This window comes from Chrysemys picta, chromosome 5 (assembly GCF_011386835.1).
Source record: "Chrysemys picta bellii isolate R12L10 chromosome 5, ASM1138683v2, whole genome shotgun sequence".
Classification (NCBI taxonomy): domain Eukaryota; kingdom Metazoa; phylum Chordata; order Testudines; family Emydidae; genus Chrysemys; species Chrysemys picta.
In genome coordinates this window covers 8,171,302-8,189,133 of record NC_088795.1, presented here as the reverse complement: position 1 = coordinate 8,189,133, position 17,832 = coordinate 8,171,302, and the positions used below count along the sequence as shown (strand labels likewise).

Genomic DNA, 17,832 nt, shown 5'->3' with positions numbered 1-17,832 from the left:
CCAGTGTGATGCTGTGGCCAAAACAGCTAATGAAATTCTTGGAGACATAAACAGGGGAATCTCGAATAGGAGTAAAGAGGTTATTTTACCTCTGTATTTGGCACTGGAGCGACCACTGCTGAAATAATGTGTCCACTTCTGGTGTCACTATTCAAGAAGGATGTAGATTAATTGGAAAGAGTTCCAAGAAGAGCCGTGAGAATGCTTAAAGGACTAGAAAACAGGCCTTATAGCGATAGACACAAGGAGCTCAATTTATTTAGTATAACACAGAGAAGGTTAAGGAGTGACTTGATTACAGTCTATAAGCACCTACATAAGGAACAAATCTCAGGCTCTTTAATCTACTATTGGACCGTATAACACAATCCAAGGGCTGTAAGGTGAAGCTTGATAAATTCAGACTGGAAATCCGGCATACATTTTTAACATGGAGAGTAATTTACCATTGGAACATCTTACCAAGGATCATTGTGGATTCTCCATCACTGACAATTTTCAAATCAAAATTGGATGATGTTCTAAAAAATCTGCGGTAGGAATTGTTTTGGGGAAGTTCTCTGGCCTGTGCTAGACAGGAGGTCAGACTAGATGATCCCAGTGGTCCCTTCTGGCCTTGGAATCGATGAATCTGGTTAGCCTCTCCATGTTAACTTGGTCATCCACACTAATGCTCTTTGTCACCCTCTAGTCACTCAAACACCTAAGAGGATAATAAGTTTGCTTCTACCTTCAAGCTAAGGGCATTGGCTCTTCAGCCCAGGCAGTGGAGATCAGAGAACCTAGGTTCAGTCCCGGCAGATGACCAACCCAGGAGCATAAAAAGCTCACCCGATTGCGTATTCCTTGGTGGTGTGTATTAGTTTGGTAGGGACAAATCCTAGCAAAATTCCCATTTGCTGCAAGAAGGCCAGGCTTAGCTCTCACCGTGAGCTCCTCCACTGGTGCCAGTAGATGTAGCCCTATGGACTTCCATGGAGCTATGCCCATTCATGGCAGCAGAGTCTCTGACCCTTAACGTTTAAGAAGGCTAGGTAAATACTCCAGTGTCCCGATTGTACATTTGTCTCTGGAAGGTCTGTTGTTCAGATGATATGCAGGACAGGTTGAGATTTTAATGGAAATAATGTTAGCAAACGGGCGGAAGAGTGAGGGCATCATTACGTTCATGGCTTCTACTGGCCTCCTATATCAAACTGAAGCTCCTGACTATGTCTCTGCTGTTATCTCCATTGACTCCTCTAAGCTGCACAACAAATTGACTTCCTTCTCCAGTTCCCATATCTGAGCTTTCTTCCTCGCAGCTCCCTGTACCGGAACACTCCCCCTCTACCTCCTGTCCTGACCTGATCTGTCATAAAGCCATCCTCTGTTCTCCAAGTCCCTCTCTAAAACAAACCCCTTCCAAATGCTTAATGCTTTGTCCCGCATGTGTAGGGCCAGATTGTGATTCCTTCCCCATGTTGAATAGTACCTTACTGCTCAGATAACCCCTTTGGAGTAAGGTGCTATTCAGAATGGATTAGGGTATCAGAATCAGGCCCATAGAGGCAGTAGCTAATCTGATGCCAGGCCCTCAAATCACTATCCAATAATCAAATAATGATTTAAAAAAAAAAAAGGTAACTGTCAAAACACATGGTTTGTCTGTGTCATGGTTCAATAGCTTTTCAACCACTGTTGTTTTGCATGTTTAGATTGTAAACCCTTTAGATATGCATCCGAAGAAGTGGGCTGTAGTCCACGAAAGCTTATGCTCTAATAAATTTGTTAGTCTCTAAGGTGCCACAAGTACTCCTGTTCTTCCTTTAGATCAGTGACTTTTGTCTTCATAGCTCTTTCAAGTATCTAGCATTCAGTTGTTGCTATGCAAATAATATATAACACAAATAATCATCAGAACATGCAAAGGGGCGAAGGGAATGGAGGTTTTAAAATCTACAATAGGAACACAGGAATTGCCAGACTGGATTCAACCCAAGAACCATCCAGTCCAGTTTTCTGCCTCAAACAGTAGCCGACGCCAGATGCTTCAAAAGAAGGTGCAAGGAACTTCCTCACTTCTAGTAGTTAGAGATTGATTTAAACCTTGAAGCCTGGTGGTTAATATCCCTTCCAAACTTTGTGAGTATATTTGTGTTAGCATACACATGTTTAATACCTTTTGAATCTTGCTGAGTTGTTAGCCTTGATGGCATCATGTGGCAATGAGTTCCACTGTCTAATTAGGTGTTGTGTGAAAAAAAGTGTTTCATTTCTGAATGATTTTTCTTATGGATGTGTGCATGCTCCTTTAGACGGGGGAGAGGTAGAGACATCCCTAGGTGGGCAAGCTAGAGAAGGACAAAGCAAGCAAACCTGCAAATGAAATGATTACTCCATGAGTGGCAGCATGTTGGTGGCAGCAGTGGCTTAGTACATGCAGTAGCAATGACAATCACTTTCAGCCAGCACCAAAAGTCAGTGAGGAGTGACTGAAAAAATCATTGTTCCAAAGTCATATGCCTGAGTGTTTAAATAAAGCTACTTATTTGGCTGGAATGCACTCAGGAGTTTTGAAAATCTCTCTGTAATCTCTACCTCCTTGACAAAACATGCATTCCCCAGTATGTGTCAGCTGAGTGATATCTGGAAAGATTTCAGTAATCAAATAAGGCCAATATTCATACTGTTCAGGAAATGTATTATTTGTCTTGCCAAGCCCTGATGAAATTTATACATATTTGTAAAGGGTTCTGCATTGTAATTTTTTTGTGGTAGTCGAAATTTTTCATCTGAACTTTGTGTGTGTGTTTTAAAAAATGGCTTTTTGACAAAACAGAAATTGTGATTTGAAAAGTTGTGGGGGGAAAAAAACAGTTTTCGTTTTCCCCGTGAAAACCTGAAAGATGTCAAAGAAAAATGGAGAAGGTTCATATCAAAACTTTTCCCTGGAAAAGAACTCGTTTGTGACCAGCTCTAATAACTTAGCTTTTATTGTAATTCTGCTCGCCCACTGTGGTGCTTAGATTAATGTGCAGGGGCTTTTCAGAGCCCCGTACAACGAAGCTTTGGTCCATAACAGTGGCTACGAGGCTTTGCTACAATACAAATAAATATGAGAATGATTGAAGGATTGCAAAGCAGGCCTTGTAGTGATAGATTCAAGGAGCTCAATCTATTTAGCTTAACAAAGAGAAGGTTTAGGAGCGACATGATTCGTTTATAGGTACCTACATGGGGAACAGAAATGTGATAAATATAGGGCTCTTCAATCCAGTGCAGAAAGGTATAGCAGGATTCAATGGTTGGAAATTGAAGTTAGACAAATTCAGACTGGAATTAAGTGGCAACTTTTTAAGAATGGAAGTAATTTACCATTGAAACAACTTGGTGGTCATGGTGGGATTTCTCCATCACCGGCATTTTTAAAATAAAGGTTGGATGTTTCTCAAGAAAATATGCTTTAGTTCAAACAGGAACAAATTCGGGAAGTTCTATGACCTGTGTTATACAGGAGATCAGACTAGATGATCACAATGGCCCCTTCTGCCCTTATAAGTTATAAATATATATAAAAAAATAATTATAGCGATGAGCACACTTGCTTTGCCTAATTTTATGCCCACCCGACCATCAAGGGTTAAAAGATATGATTCAGACACACATGTTTTGGGGATTGTGTTTAGACGGTAATAGAAGGCTCAGAGGAGGAATGCTAATGAAGAATTAAATGGTATATAAAATTATGCATTATACACGGACATCCCCTTGTAACAGATTGGAGATTGTCTGCATTGTTCTTCCAACCCGAAAACATAACATGGGATTCTGTGTAGCTAGAATGTCTCTCTCTCTGGTGCCAACAGAACCCCATTTGGATTAAGACTTCCTTGAAACCAAAATGTCTCCTTTCAGTTTCGACAAAAGGGCATACTTTGCCGAAATGCCATTTTTTCTAAATGTTCCTACCAGCTGTAATTATGGTAGCACCTACGAGCTAGTCATGGAAAAGGGCCCAATTGTGCCAGGTTCTGTGCAAACACAGAACCAAGAGATGGTTTCTGCCCCAAACCCTGAAAATCGAAGCAATTGACAACTCAGTCCCTGCAATATTCTACAGCTTGTGAAGCCCCCCTGGAAAACATAAACAGCTCTTCCTCGTGAAACCTGAGTAGCACAGTCAATAGAGATTAGCTGCATAGCCGAGTTAAGCCAAAGATCTTCCTGCATGGAGAAAGTGGAGTTAAAATGGTAGTCTGTTTATAAAGTAATGGTGTGCTTGGGATAATGCACTGAAATGTAGGATTACATGCCTAAAAGCACAGTCTCTGTTTGTCCTATTGAAGATTATGAGCTGTGCCTCAAAGCACAGAATTAGGCATATTGCTTTTATTGAAACATACAGTAATGCAGGGTGGAAAAAAAAATCAATTTAGCACAAGCACATCACATTTTAGACCCCAGTAATTATTGATATCTGCTGTCCTGGAGCAAATCATATCCTCCACACGTCTGACAGCTGCTGTTTCTCTATCTTCCTTTTGTTATCTCTAATAGCCTTGAGAAAACTAGTTGGTATCTATCTTAAACTTATTTGATAGATAGGGTTTTTCTTGTGCTTCTAGCATCAGTTTGTGGATAATTCTTTCGCCTGCAGAGATCAAAGCTAAAATTGATCTGGGTCATCAGTACACCTTGTCTAGTCTAATGCCTGTACTCTGCTACTGAACTCTCTGACAAAAGTTACTTATTCTCTCTGCTGTAAAATTTGACTCCTGATGTGTTTGTTGTTAAAGACAGGTTATTGCGTTGGGTCCATGCTAGTGCATTTGGATCAATATTTATGCCCTTGCTGAGAGGAAGGCAAAATTACACATGTTTAAAAGACTGGCTGCTCCTTTAGGCCTTGTCTAGGAAAGTAAGTTATGCTTAAAAAATATGTTTGCTACCATGTTTCAAAACCACAAATGAAAACGAGGGTTTAACAGCTTTAAAACATGTTAGATGGTTGTGATCAACCCTGGAGGGATAGGGAGATGCAGCATTGATGAGAGACAGCTAATATGTGCTACCTATATTATTTGTCTAGACACGGCCTTAGCAAACCACCCAGCACATAAGGTTTTGCCTCTAGAGCCCAGTTTTAATTGTGCAATTGATGAGGGTACCAACAGAAATCGTCCAGAACCTCACCCATTATTTCCTGCACAGAGGCCTTCTGTTTTGTTTTGCCAGTGACTTAATTGATGCAGGAGGGGATTTTAACAGGAAGGAGAGAGTGTGTCTGAGTGACAACTCATGCTGGTTTTTCACCCTCAGTGAGACGGGACAGGTTTTATGTTCTTAAAATCAATTCTATCCATTGCTTTTAAGTCAGATTTCCCATAGGAGTTCTGTAATCATGCGCTGGGTTGTTTAGCCTTGTTCTCCAGCCAGTCGGCCTCAGTGTTCTGAAGGCTGATCCAACCTCTGCCAGCAGACAATGGCTGAAAAGGGCTGCTGGGGATCTCCAGAGGCCAGAGGAGAACTAGATGCACCCATTTCCCCAGCAAGGTATCCTTCACCTGCAGTGGGGGAAGGGGTGGTATAGGAGCTCCTTCGTGGTTCCATGCTACTTGATGATCCTTCTACATGGGGGAGTTCTGGGGGCTGGATCAGGGGATTAGCAGCACTTTGCAGTGGAGGAATGTCACAAAGTAGGGCCAAAGTCCCTCTCTTTTCCTTTTCAAATAGTATAGTGCAGAGGCCCTCCCAGGTGGAATTTGCTGGCTTGGCAGGTGGAAAATGCAGATGGTTGAAAATTTTCCATCAAAAACTTTTTTTTTTAATGGAAAATTGGGTTTTCAGTAAAGTGAAAATGTTCACAGATGTCAGCTTTCCTCAATTTTTTCTTTATTTTTTGTTGGAAACCCCCAAAACTGAAAAAGGGGGTGAAAACTGAACATGTTTCTGTTTTTAATCTGAAAACCAAAAGGATTGCAGTTTTGGAGGGCTTGGGGGGCATTTTTATCAAACATTTAAATTTTCTGCTGAAAAGTTTGGTGAGAACAAGCTTTTACTGAATTTTTCTGCAGGGAGAAAAAGAACCTTTTCCAAACTGCTCTAGTAGAAAATTCAGCTTTTTCCTTGGAAGTTGGGCGAGATATGGCAATCAGACAAAAGGCTAAAATAAACATGGACTCCTTCCCCCTCCACTCCATACACACACACGCTCCTTGGTACAATTCTGCCACAAGGCTTGGGCATTCGCACACACGACACTCATCTGATGATTGCACACTCGACATTCAAACTGAGCCAACCAGACAGTTTGGAGGTGGGCAGTTTCCCCTATAACCATATGTACTGTACTGCATGTTCATTCCATATTTCTACTGTATTTGACTTTCTACTATTTGACGTAGACAGTTTTATGGTCTCACGGTTCTAGCGGTGATCTAAAAGGACACCGTTGCTACTAATAAGAAATGAGGTTTAGAAGCTACACCATGAAATTAAATGTAATTCTTTATGAATTAAATAGGTCCCCAGTGGAACCCTTCCCGTATTGGCCTGCGACTAGAACGCAGTAAGTATTTATTTGGATGTCAAACCACCTACTAGTATATTACGAGTCTGTTAGCTTGTGTTTCTTCCTAACACTATTACACCATATGGGCTAAGCCATTAGCACTTTTGCTAATTAATATGTATGACTAGCTAATTAGATTTCCCCTCAGTTAAGGAATTTGTCTGAGGATTTTCATATTTCCCTAGCTCAGTATGCACTATCATGTCAAATATTAATATTCGTATGGGACAGCAGTTTTCAGTGTAAAGCTGCCAGTGCAAAACCACTGCCACCATCAGGAGTGGATTTACCAGGAAACAAGCCGTGCAGTGGCACGGGGCCTCCCAACGACAGGGGGGCCCCAAAATGCAGGACGAATATCTGACAACTTGCCCCCTAGTCCCAGCCGGCGGCGCAGCAGGGCTCAGGCAGGCTGTCTGCATGCCATGGCTGGTGTCCCAACGCCACTCCCGGAAGTGGCCGGCTGCTGGCACGTCTTTGCGCTCCACAGGCAGGCAGAGGAGGCAGCTCCGCGCTCTGCCCCCACCCCCGGGCAGTACACAGAGACCCACTCCCACCCCCTCCTCCCAAGGGGCACACAGAGACGTGCCAGCAGCAGCGCAGCCTGGTTAAGGCAGTTCCCTGCCCACTCCGCCTCCCCCCTCTGCTCCGCTTCACTCCCGGACGTGGCCGGCATGTCCCTGCAGCCCCGGGGCGGGGACAGTGTGTCTCTGCACACTGCCCCGCCCCGAACGCTGACTCTGCAGCTGCCATTGGCTGGGAACTGCAGCCAATGGGAGCTGCGGGGGTGGCGCCTGAGGGCAGCGGCGCACAGAGACCCCCTGTCCCCCCTGCCTGGGAGCTGCTGCCAGAGGAGGGCGGGGGTGTGCCGGTCACTTTGGGAGCTGCGCCGCCCAAGGTAAGCACTGCCCCCCTCCCGCATCCCAACCCCCTGCCCCAGCCCAGAGCCCGCACCGAAACTCTCTCCCAGAGCCCGCACCCCTCACCTCTCCTCCCACACCCCAATGCCCTGCCCCAGCCTAGATCCCACACCCAAACTCCCTCCCAGAGCCCGCACCCCCTCACCCCTCCTCCTATACCCTAACCCACTGCCCTAGTCCAGAGCCTGCCCCCAGCACCCAAACTGCCTCCCAGAGCCCGCACCCCTCACCCCTCCTCCCACACCCCAACCTTCTGCCCTAGTCCAGAGCCTGCACCCTGCACCCAAACTTCCTCCCAGAGCCCGACCCCCGCACCTCCTCCTGCACCCCAGCCCCTGCCCCAATCAAGGTACCTCATTTTATTTTCATTTACTTCCCATTACTTATAATATAGGAGGAGGATGAAGAAAAAAAGGATGAAAAACGGGGGGGACGGGGGGGATAAGAGAGAATGTTCTTTTTCTTGTCTGGGTCCCGAGGGCCCGCCTGAAAATGAAGCTGCGCACAGGGCCCCACTAACTCTAAATCCACCACTGGCCACCATCATAGCTGGCACCAGTCATCACCCTTCTTGGCAGCCTCAACACAAAAGCCGAGGACTGAATGGGCCATTGAGACCGGCCTATGGTCTCTCTCATTTAAATAATTCTTGAGGGACATGGGCAGTGAGGGGAACCTGGACTGCCAGTGCCAAGCTGCACCTGTGTGAATAAATAAAGGACTTCATATGCCAGTGATGTCAACCTGTACCCTTTACTTCCACTGGCTCCTTCACAGAGTAGTGGGCACTGTGTTTGCATTCATTGTCCCTCAGAATTAGCTTATCCTTGTTTTTCTGTAGCCCTCCTCCTCATTCTTGTTGAGGGATGGCTGCATGTGGGGGGTTTGGGGCGGAGCCACACCCATGTTTATAGGGGTCAAGTAGGTTAGACCCTTTAATTGCATTGACTCTTCAGTTCTCTTCACTGAGCCGTGGGCATTGCTTGAGGTGGTCTACTTCTGCATCCATGATTTTGAACCTCTGATTCATCCCTCCTTTTTTCCCATTTTTTGTCCCCCACCAGTTAGATGATCCTTGGTTTTCTTCGTGGCACCTCTCTTTTGTGGCAAGGGCAGCCATTATTGTTTCACCCAGCGCTGGTGCCCTTTATATGTACCTGTCACCCCACACCCCTCCCTGCACTGTTCTGATACATTCCAAGCGATCTGTTCCCCCTTTGTCTTTCGCTTTCTTTGTTTTGGAGGTGGAAACATACCGAAGTATCCTCAGTTGGGTGTGAGAATTGTTCGGGCTTGTGAGGGGGTTGGCCAGTTTGATGATCTGTGTGAGAAGGCCACTGTTGTTTACAGGTTTCGGCCCTTCTGAGAGCCTTGCTTCCTCACACAGAACATCAAACTGGCCAACACTCTCTCAAGCCCGAACAATTCACACACAGAATTGAGGATGCTTCGGTAAGTTTCCTAAGTTTCCACCTCCAACACAAAGAAAACGAAAGATAAAATGCAGACAGGACTACACTCTGTCCTTGTCCTGTATAAGGAACTCCCATTGAAAGGGACTTTGGATGCCAAAACGGCAAACAGTATGTGGCTCATATCTAAGGGTACCCAAACTCACCCCTATCTATCCCTATCCATACAGTGTGGCTTTCCTCATGGAGTGTTACTCCCTATCCCATTGATTTCAGTGAGATTACTCTCAAGGAGTAAGGTACTACACCATGTAAGTAAGGGTGGAAGAATCTCACATCTAACTTGCAAATGCTTCACAAAGTCAGAAAGAGACAAAACCCATTGGATTTTGCATTTGACAAATGCTCTACGGCCACCATTTATTACAAGCTAGATAACAGAAATATCAATAGCCTGCTGACTTGGATGGATGATATGTAAAGACACTTGGACATTCTCCCAAAATATGAACCAAACTTTTTGGAGGTTCAAATGGTTTTGTCAGTCTGCTGTTAGTAGTATTCCAGTAGCAGCCCCACTGATGTATAAATATATAATGAGAGAGAGATTCTGCCCTGAAGAGCTTACAAGTTAAATAGACTAGAAGGACAAGGGGAAATAGATGAAGTGACTCAGCCAAGGTCACACGGGAGGTCAGTGGCAGAACTGGGAACCAACCCCAGGTCTCCTAACTTTCAGTCCACTGCCTTATCCACTACTTCCTAAAAAAAACTATATTACCTCCTCCCCAGCTGTTACTATATTCTGTACATGCTGGATTCAACAGGAGTAGAAGCCGGTGCTTGGAAGTACAGTGAGAAAGGCTTTCTAAGCCCAGATTCAAAAAGTCTGTCTAGGTCCAAGAAGGTTGACATAGAGATCTTGGGTTATGGGAGCGTGTCCAAACAGAAGCTGACTTCCTAATCTCTGCAGTTCCACCCATCACTAACTACCACTGAGCATGAAAAAAGCAAACATTTGACCAGAAACATGGTGCCTTTCTGTTAAACCTTCTAAGGCATGATCTAAAACTGCTTTACAGAAGGGTTTATGCAATTCTGAACAATAAGTCCCTTTATAGAGTAGATACACAGGAGTCAACCCCATAACAACTGTTGTGTGTTGCTTCTCAATGCAGTGTCATCTTCACACTTGTGTCATCGTGAGGGTAACATCTAATACAAATCCTATGAGCACTAGACGTAGAGAGTAAGAACTGAAAGCACCAAATACATCAGAAAACAAGTGGTTTCCTTTTCACTTCAGGCCCAGTTCATGGGGTGGAACGTGAATTATAACCATTGCTTAACTCCTGTGTGTCTTGCATTTTATGCTGAGTCTTTGCAGGGAGTGTATTATTCAAACCATTTGGTCTTGCTTCTTGGTCATTCTAGATGGGCCCTATTTGAAGGATTCCATTAGCATTCAAAGCTTGGCCGTTTCCTCGATCATTACGCTGTATTTTACAGATCTGGGTCAGCAGGTCACTTGGACCACAGTAAGTATGTCCTTGTAACAATCAACATGATAGAGCTTAATGTAAAACACACTTAAGCTTCGGATTGCTTCCACTCCCTTGGCCTGTCCTTCTCTATGTCAAATTGCATCATTATTGTATCATCCCTCAAACCCGAATTAAGTGATAATCAGCCAAGTCGTCAACCTAGTCGCTCGGACATCCAATTAAAGATCAGAGGACGGACATAACAATAGCGCCTGAGGGGGAAAAATCAATTTTTAAAAACAATTTTATCTTAGGCTAAACATACCTGTGAAGGACCTTTGACCAAAGATCTTCATTTGCTGCACAGGCTCTTTGGGATTCAGAATGAAAGGGCATCGATCTAAAACTTCACTAAAACAGGAAGATAATCTGATTGTAGTAGTTCAGTGCATTTACCCAGTTCACCGGAAAGGGGAATAGGAAGGATCAAGCTATACATTACGTTATGAAGCTGACTAATGAGGCTAAGGATTCCAAGGTATTTTAACCGCTTTGATATGGGTTGCCACAAGGACAGAATTAATTTGCAATAGATACTGAAATGTACTTTATGAAATGGCAACGTAGTTCTATTACAGTAGCGCCCGCTGGGGCTTACTTACCATTGTGCTAAGCACTGTACTGATACCTAGTAAATGGCAGTCCTTGCCCCAAAGAGATTAGTGTCTAAATAGACAAGACAGTTAAAGGGTAGGAGAGGAAATGGAGATATACAGCAGGTTGGTGTAGAGGTGGGATTAGAACCCAGGTCTCCTGCACTCAATCCAGTGCTCTGTCTACTCGATCATGCTGCCGTACCCTGTGGCTTTTCTGTAAGGTCTGAAATGTGATTTTTGGGAGCCCTAGACCCATCAGCAAACAGAGCGTTTGGGGGAGGGGAGGGGAATTCCAGGTTTTTGCATGCGGAAACGTACGTTATTTAGAGTTGCTTGGTTTCTGAAAGCAATAAGAGGAAGTATGTAGTCGTTCATAGCAATTAACACTCTCTGTAAATTACTTACACTTCTTTTAATGTTGCATTTGAATTAGTTTTTAATGGCCATCGAGGAGGAAGGACCGGATTCTCACAGCCTTCCCCATACTGGATATTCTACTCCTTAGCAGTCAGAGAGTCAGAATTAAAGCCATTCTCAATGGGCTGGGTGGAGCCATACTGCATGAGGGCAATGTAGAACTCCTGCCTCCCAGAGGCAGCCCTGGAATGGAATTGTGACTTCAGGAGCCACCCGCCTCTCGGACAGGAGGGCCTGGATGACCGCAAGTCTTACAAGGGAACAGCTCCCTCTGCACATGTGCCTAGGCATCTCCTCTTGACCCTCTCCCAGCCCCCTTGTTGGGAGGGGCGTGCAACAAGAAAGCAGGGCCTCCGCTCTGCACCAAGCCAGGGATTGGGAAGGCGGGGGAATGTGACTGTCCTGCTTGCCTTGAGCATGGCCAGGGCCAAGTCTAGCCCATGGTGAGGAAGGCTGTGAGAATCTGGTCCTTAGTATTTCAATTTCTTGGTCAGAATCAATAGGGGAAGGTAATTTGAAGCTAATTTGCATGTAGCCAGAGCCCTGCCACGGGGCAGGAGAGCACTGGGAAGATTCCCACCTTAGAGAAGCAAAATGTCTCTTAGAGCTGCTCGCTTGCACTGTGGGAAATTAATCTATGACGCCCCCTCCAGGGACGCAACACACTTTCCCCCTCCTCTCTCTGGCGGGACAGCTCCACAGGCTAGTGCACAGAGTGAAAGAGGGCTGAGTCCTGGCTCCACCCACTTTCTGCCCTCTTTCCAGTGAGTTGCTCCCAACCAGATACTAGCCCTTGTGCTCCCTGAAATATACGGGCTGCCGTTCCGGCTAGTCCTTACAGGGTAAGTCTTCGCTGCCAAGCCTGGGCTAGCTTCGTACGCGTGGAGCATCCCCGTTGCAAAGTGCTACCTGTGCCTGGCCCATGTAACTGCATCCAGGGTTCTGTACCAGGGATGGATTTCTGGGGGTATAGCCCATGGTTCTTAGCGGTGCATTAAAGTGGGCTGCTCTGTTCATTCATTCACAGGGCGCGCTCTCTCTCTCACCTCGCAGGGAGCTGCTCTCTGTGGCAGGGACAGGGGACAACACTTTATGAATATAATCTCCAAGTGGGGTTACTCATTGTTTATGCAGATAGTTCTGAAGGTGAAAGCAAGCAGCATTTGGCAGCAAGAGCTTTTAATGAGCGTGTCATCCAGGAACTCAGTTGGCAAACCACCAAGTGGGCCATAGCGCGCTCGACTGACTTCTGTACCTCTCCACTTCTTTCCTGTCCACCACGCTGAGAAGTGGATCTTCACATCACAGCTTCCCCAGGGGGTGGGTTTGAGATTCTGGACAGCTGACAGGACGATTTCTTGGATGGCATCTCTGTATGCTGCACTTCCACAGCCTTTGAGCCGGCAATGGTTGGGTTAAGCCACAGTGCAGAAACAGGGAACAGTTAGACAGGAATCTACAACCCCAGTGGAATTATGGGATAGCACTGAGGACTAACAGCACTAACGCTTGATTCGCGGCATTCTCCCCGCAAAGTAGGCATGTTGCCCGCCCATGAAGTGGAATTTCAGCTCAAGCCTACACCCCCAGCTGTCCCTGTTAGCACGGGCTTAATGCACCCTCCAGCCTGGGTGCGAGGTTTTCCTGTGTGGAGAGATGGGAGAATTAGGCTCTAGCTGGGCTCACTCTGTAGTGAAGACATATCAACACAAGCTGTGCATGTGTAGTGGCTCCTCAGTGCCTCCCCTGCACTGCTGCTTAAGGTGTAATGGAGCAGGGATGTGATCCGCCCCTCAGTAATCCGGGTAGGTAGCAATCACTGCGCATTACTAACCATTACTGCAAATCACTTCCCCAACGGACCCATTTTTACTGTGCCTCAGCAATGAACTAGTGCTTTGCAGACACACTGGCAAAAGGCTCACTACTGCCCGACTTTGGCCTGGTCAAGGGCAGCTTCTGGTTCAGAGCTGCAAGATAGCACATCTCTTCCCTGCAACTTGTGATGGTCTTACAGTCCTAGCCCTCTAGGCTCTCACCTGTAGGCATTTGTAGCTGTCCTAACGAATGAATGTCACATAGATCTCTGCTTACCCTGGAGGGCAGAAGGCAACACTCTGAAAGGCGATTTCTTGGAGGTTGAACTCAGAATCGCAGGAGCATCTGCCCAGTACGCCCTTCCCTTTGAGTGTCTAGTTCCACCAACTCTGCCAACTCTGACTGAAGCTATTCTGAGAGATTTTTTCCCCCAACATGACGTAATGTCATTTTCTTAACATATCCTATTAAAATCTCCCAGATTGCTTTCAATAGTCACCAGGAGATCGATGCTGATTCCGGGAGACTCCAGGACAATCCTGGAGGGTTGACAACCCTAGTGTTGACTTCAGTGGGGTTAATTCGATTGACCATATATGGCCCATTGACTTCCATAGAGCTAGGCTGGTTTACAGCAGTTGAGGATCTGGTCCCCTTTCTTTTTCAAGCATCCCACTCATGGGAAGGAATTGTAGAACCTCCCTGCAAAGTGAAAAGTGCTTCTGGTGCTGTTTCATGTTTGTTACAACTAACTAATCTGCAATAACCGTGTTTAATCTCTTCCTTCCCAGTGGTTTATGTCACCTAAAACAGTAGCATAACCAGCTTAATTTCCCATTGTAAATAATGAATTTATTGCGAGGCATCAGTACCACAGGCGGTAGCATCTTTGACTATTTAATCCATGTGTAGAAAGTCCTCTCCGTGGGTTTCTCAGTATTCGTCTTACCACATTGGGTCCCACAGACTAAACTGTCTCCGTTCTCAGCAGGAGGAATATTCTTCCTCGCTGTGCCATTAGTTTAAATATTCAGAACTTTTATGGTAGGGTTATTCTATAACAATATAGTTACAGTGTATAAACTATTGTATTGTACAATAAAAGGCATTTCAAACTTTTATTTATTTAAGGTTTATGGTTATTAATAATTATAGTAGTACTTCAAGGCCCCAGCCAAATGAGGTAGAGTAGGGATTTGAGCACCTGAGTGCACTGGCCACCAGGCTGCTGGGTATTCTGCAGTGGGTTGGCCCCCTCGGCTGGCTTTTCATGAGAAAGGGCTGACTTGGTTTGGGCACCCCGCTCCCGGAGAGACTTCATGGCTGAGAATCCCAAGCCGAGATGGCATCTCCCTTCAGACCATCGGTCAGTCATCTAGAGGGACAGATCCATGGGATTTAGCCACCTTTGTGAATCTGGGCCCTAAACCCCATCTCTTCCTTCTGCATGTCAGGCCTTGTGAGTTTAGGCAGATCTCCACTCAGCTGCTTGGCTTCTGAGCACCCCTCTCTCTAGGCACCTAAGTCTCCCCATGCGTGGTATGGGAGCCTGGGCACCTAACTTGCAGCTGAAATTTCCACTTGGCCACAGGGCACCTACAAGTTAGGGGGTTGCAGCTCCTAAGCCACTTTTTGAATCTAACCCCAAGTGATTTAAGAGCCTAAGTGCCATTTTCAAAAATGACAAAGGCGCTTAGGACCCTAAATCTCATCAAAATTCAATGGGGCTTAGACTCGTAAGTGCTTGTCACGTGAAGTACTGTGATGGGGTCTCACGGAGTTCAGCCTCCTGGCCCCGCTCCCCAATGAGTCAGGACCAGTTCTAGCTGGTGCAACACCCATGCTCTTTATTCTTGTGCCTGGTCTCCTCCTCCTGGTCTCCATCCCCCTGGGCTCACTTCCTCCCAAGCTTTTAGCCCCTGTTAACGAGGTGAGCAGGTGTGGCCAGTTTCCAGGCCAGTCCTAGCTAGTGGCCAGCCTCTGCCCATTTCCCCTGATTGGGGATGGAGTGGCAGGAGCTGATTAGGGCTTCCCCTGCAGTGCCCTGCCACCAGTACTCAACAACTAACATTCCCACTGAGAACAGTTCTTCCCCACAATCTAGTCTCAACAGGTGCTGGAAATCTGGCCAGTTGATTTAGATGCATAAATGGGCACTGAGCTCTTTCAGAAGTTGGCCCTATGTGTCTTCCAAGCAACTAACATACTTTTGATCACTCTACAGCTACTCTTAAGAGGTTTCTTCTGTTTGATTTGGAACCAATTCCAAAGCAATTCCCCATCATAGGTAAAAGTGAATAATTCAGACCAGGAGAATTTTGCATACCAGAAAGAACTTTTAAAGTGTAACCAGTGTACATAAATAATATAAAATTAATAATTTGTTCTCCCAGTTTAAACAGTAATATTCCTTTAAGAAATGTTGGGGGGAAATTGTTCTCTTCCAGCTGTCTCTTATAGTGCTGGGTGGATGAGGTAATATTTACTAGACCAACTTCTGTTGGTGAGAGAGAGAAGCTGTTGAGCTCCATTGAGCTTTTTGTAAATTTGTCTACTGAGTTGGTCAGAAGATGAATTATCTGTCCCTCAAAACAGTTTGAGATTTGTTTATCTGGAGTTGTTTAAAAAAATCACTTTTTTTAACAAAATGAAATTCTGGGGGGAAAAATTGGTTCAGGTCAATTATTGGATTTATTTTTTCTTAAAAGATCTGCTCTATCAACTATTTTTGAGAAGTTCTTTACCCTGTGTTAAGCAGGAGGACAGACTAGATCAGGGATTCTCAAACTGCGGGTTGGGACCCCTCGGGGGGTCATGAGGTTATTATGTGGGGGGGGGAGTCACGAGTGATCAGCTTCCACCCCAAACCCCACTTTGCCTCGAGCATTTATAGTGGTGTTAAATATATGAAAAGGTGTTTTTAATTCATAAGGGGGGTCACACTCAGAGGCTTGCTATGTGAAAGGGGTCACCAGTCGAAAAGTTTGAGAGCCACTGGACTAGATGGTCACAATGGTCTTTTCTTGTCTTAGAATCTGTGACTCAAAACATTTTATTCCAATGTCAACCATTGTTTTATTTTTAATTTTGTATATATACAAGTTTTGAAACAAAAAATCAAAACTTTTTATTCTAAAAATGTCGAAACAATATTTTCCAACATTTTTCTGAAATAAAATTTCTTCATAATTCATACAATTTTGTAAAACATTTCAGTTTAATCAAAATGGGTTTTTCTTACAGGAAATGCCATCTCTAGTCTCTTCCCCTCCTGGTTTCTTATGGAACTAAAATTAGCACAAACGTGTAATTTACGTCTATGCAAGCACTGTTGGTTGTTTTAGCTAAGCACTGGGAGTAGAAACGGTTAGTTTGCTGCTGCAGAGATGCTAGTGGGAGCTGAGTTCACAGATCATTTTTATATGGCTCCCGTAAAAATGCTACCTTGATGGGTTTGAATGGGGTATTGGGGCTTTGTTTAATCTATGACTAATTTTGGGCCTAATCTAGATGGCAGAGACCCCTTTTATATATTGCCTTGTTGTCTGGCTGACAGATACACAAGTCTCTTATTGTAAATCAGCCTCAAGCCACTCCTCTGTCTATCTAATTCAGGTGTTTGTTAAAACTCTCCTTATTTGGGCAGTGATTACACAATCAGGTTTAGCTGGGTCTGTTATCTAGCCACTAAAAGTGTCAGGCGCCATCATTATCCTCATAGTCAGAGGTGAAGAAAATATGATAAAAGCCAACTCAAAGAGGTGAGAACGAAGCTTTATTTATTTGAGGGTTAAATCTGCCAATTTAATGAGGTTGTTAAGATCTGAAGACAGAACTTCATTTAGGCTTCCATTCAGCAATGTATTTAAGCATGTGCCTAACTTTAAGAATATGAGTGCCATAGACTTCAAAGAGATTATGCATATGCCTAAAGGTAGGCAATTTCTTAAGTACACCTCTACCTCGATATAACGCTGTCCTCGGGAGCCAAAAAATCTTACCGCGTTATAGGTGAAACCGCGTTATATCGAACTTGCTTTGATCCACTGGAGTGCGCAGCCCCGCCCCCCCCAGAGCACTGCTTTACTGCATTATATCCGAATTCGTGTTATATTGGGTTGCATTATATTGGGGTAGAGGTATACCTTGCTGTTTGGGGAAATTAAAATGTTTGGTTTAACAGCAGAACTGGAACATTTATTTAGGGTTTGTCTCTACATGCCACTCAGGAAAGTTAATTTGAATTAACTAAAGGTGTGAATTTAAAGTGGATTAGTGAAACTAAGTTAAACCTCTAGGTGTATGCTTTTATTCTGAAATAAAGTGGATTTCATTTGATTTAGATTAATTCACTTTTTAATTAAAATAAATTAGATTAAGTCCAATTTAATTCTGAATAAGAGCATCCATGCAGGGGTTCTGTGTGATTTAATTAATCCACTTTAAAGTTAATTCAGATGAATCTTTCTGAGTGTCCCCATGTCGATGCCTTAGATTGTAATGATTTAGATGATAAACTCTTGTCTTTTTGTTCCGTATTTGCGCTGTGCCCAGCACAATAGAGTCCTGGAC

General features: G+C 44.7%; 1 protein-coding gene across 5 annotated transcripts in view; it reads left to right on the top strand.

Annotated features, from left to right (window-relative positions):
- Positions 1-17,832, top strand: part of TECRL (trans-2,3-enoyl-CoA reductase like) — a 103,737-nt gene that overhangs the window by 50,119 nt on the left and 35,786 nt on the right. For all 5 annotated transcript variants that reach the window (XM_065595849.1, XM_042856277.2, XM_005285709.5 and 2 more), the window contains 2 exons: positions 6,506-6,550; positions 10,320-10,423. In XM_065595849.1, the coding sequence (XP_065451921.1) occupies positions 6,506-6,550; positions 10,320-10,423 (149 nt within the window). The remainder of the gene's footprint in view (positions 1-6,505; positions 6,551-10,319; positions 10,424-17,832) is intronic.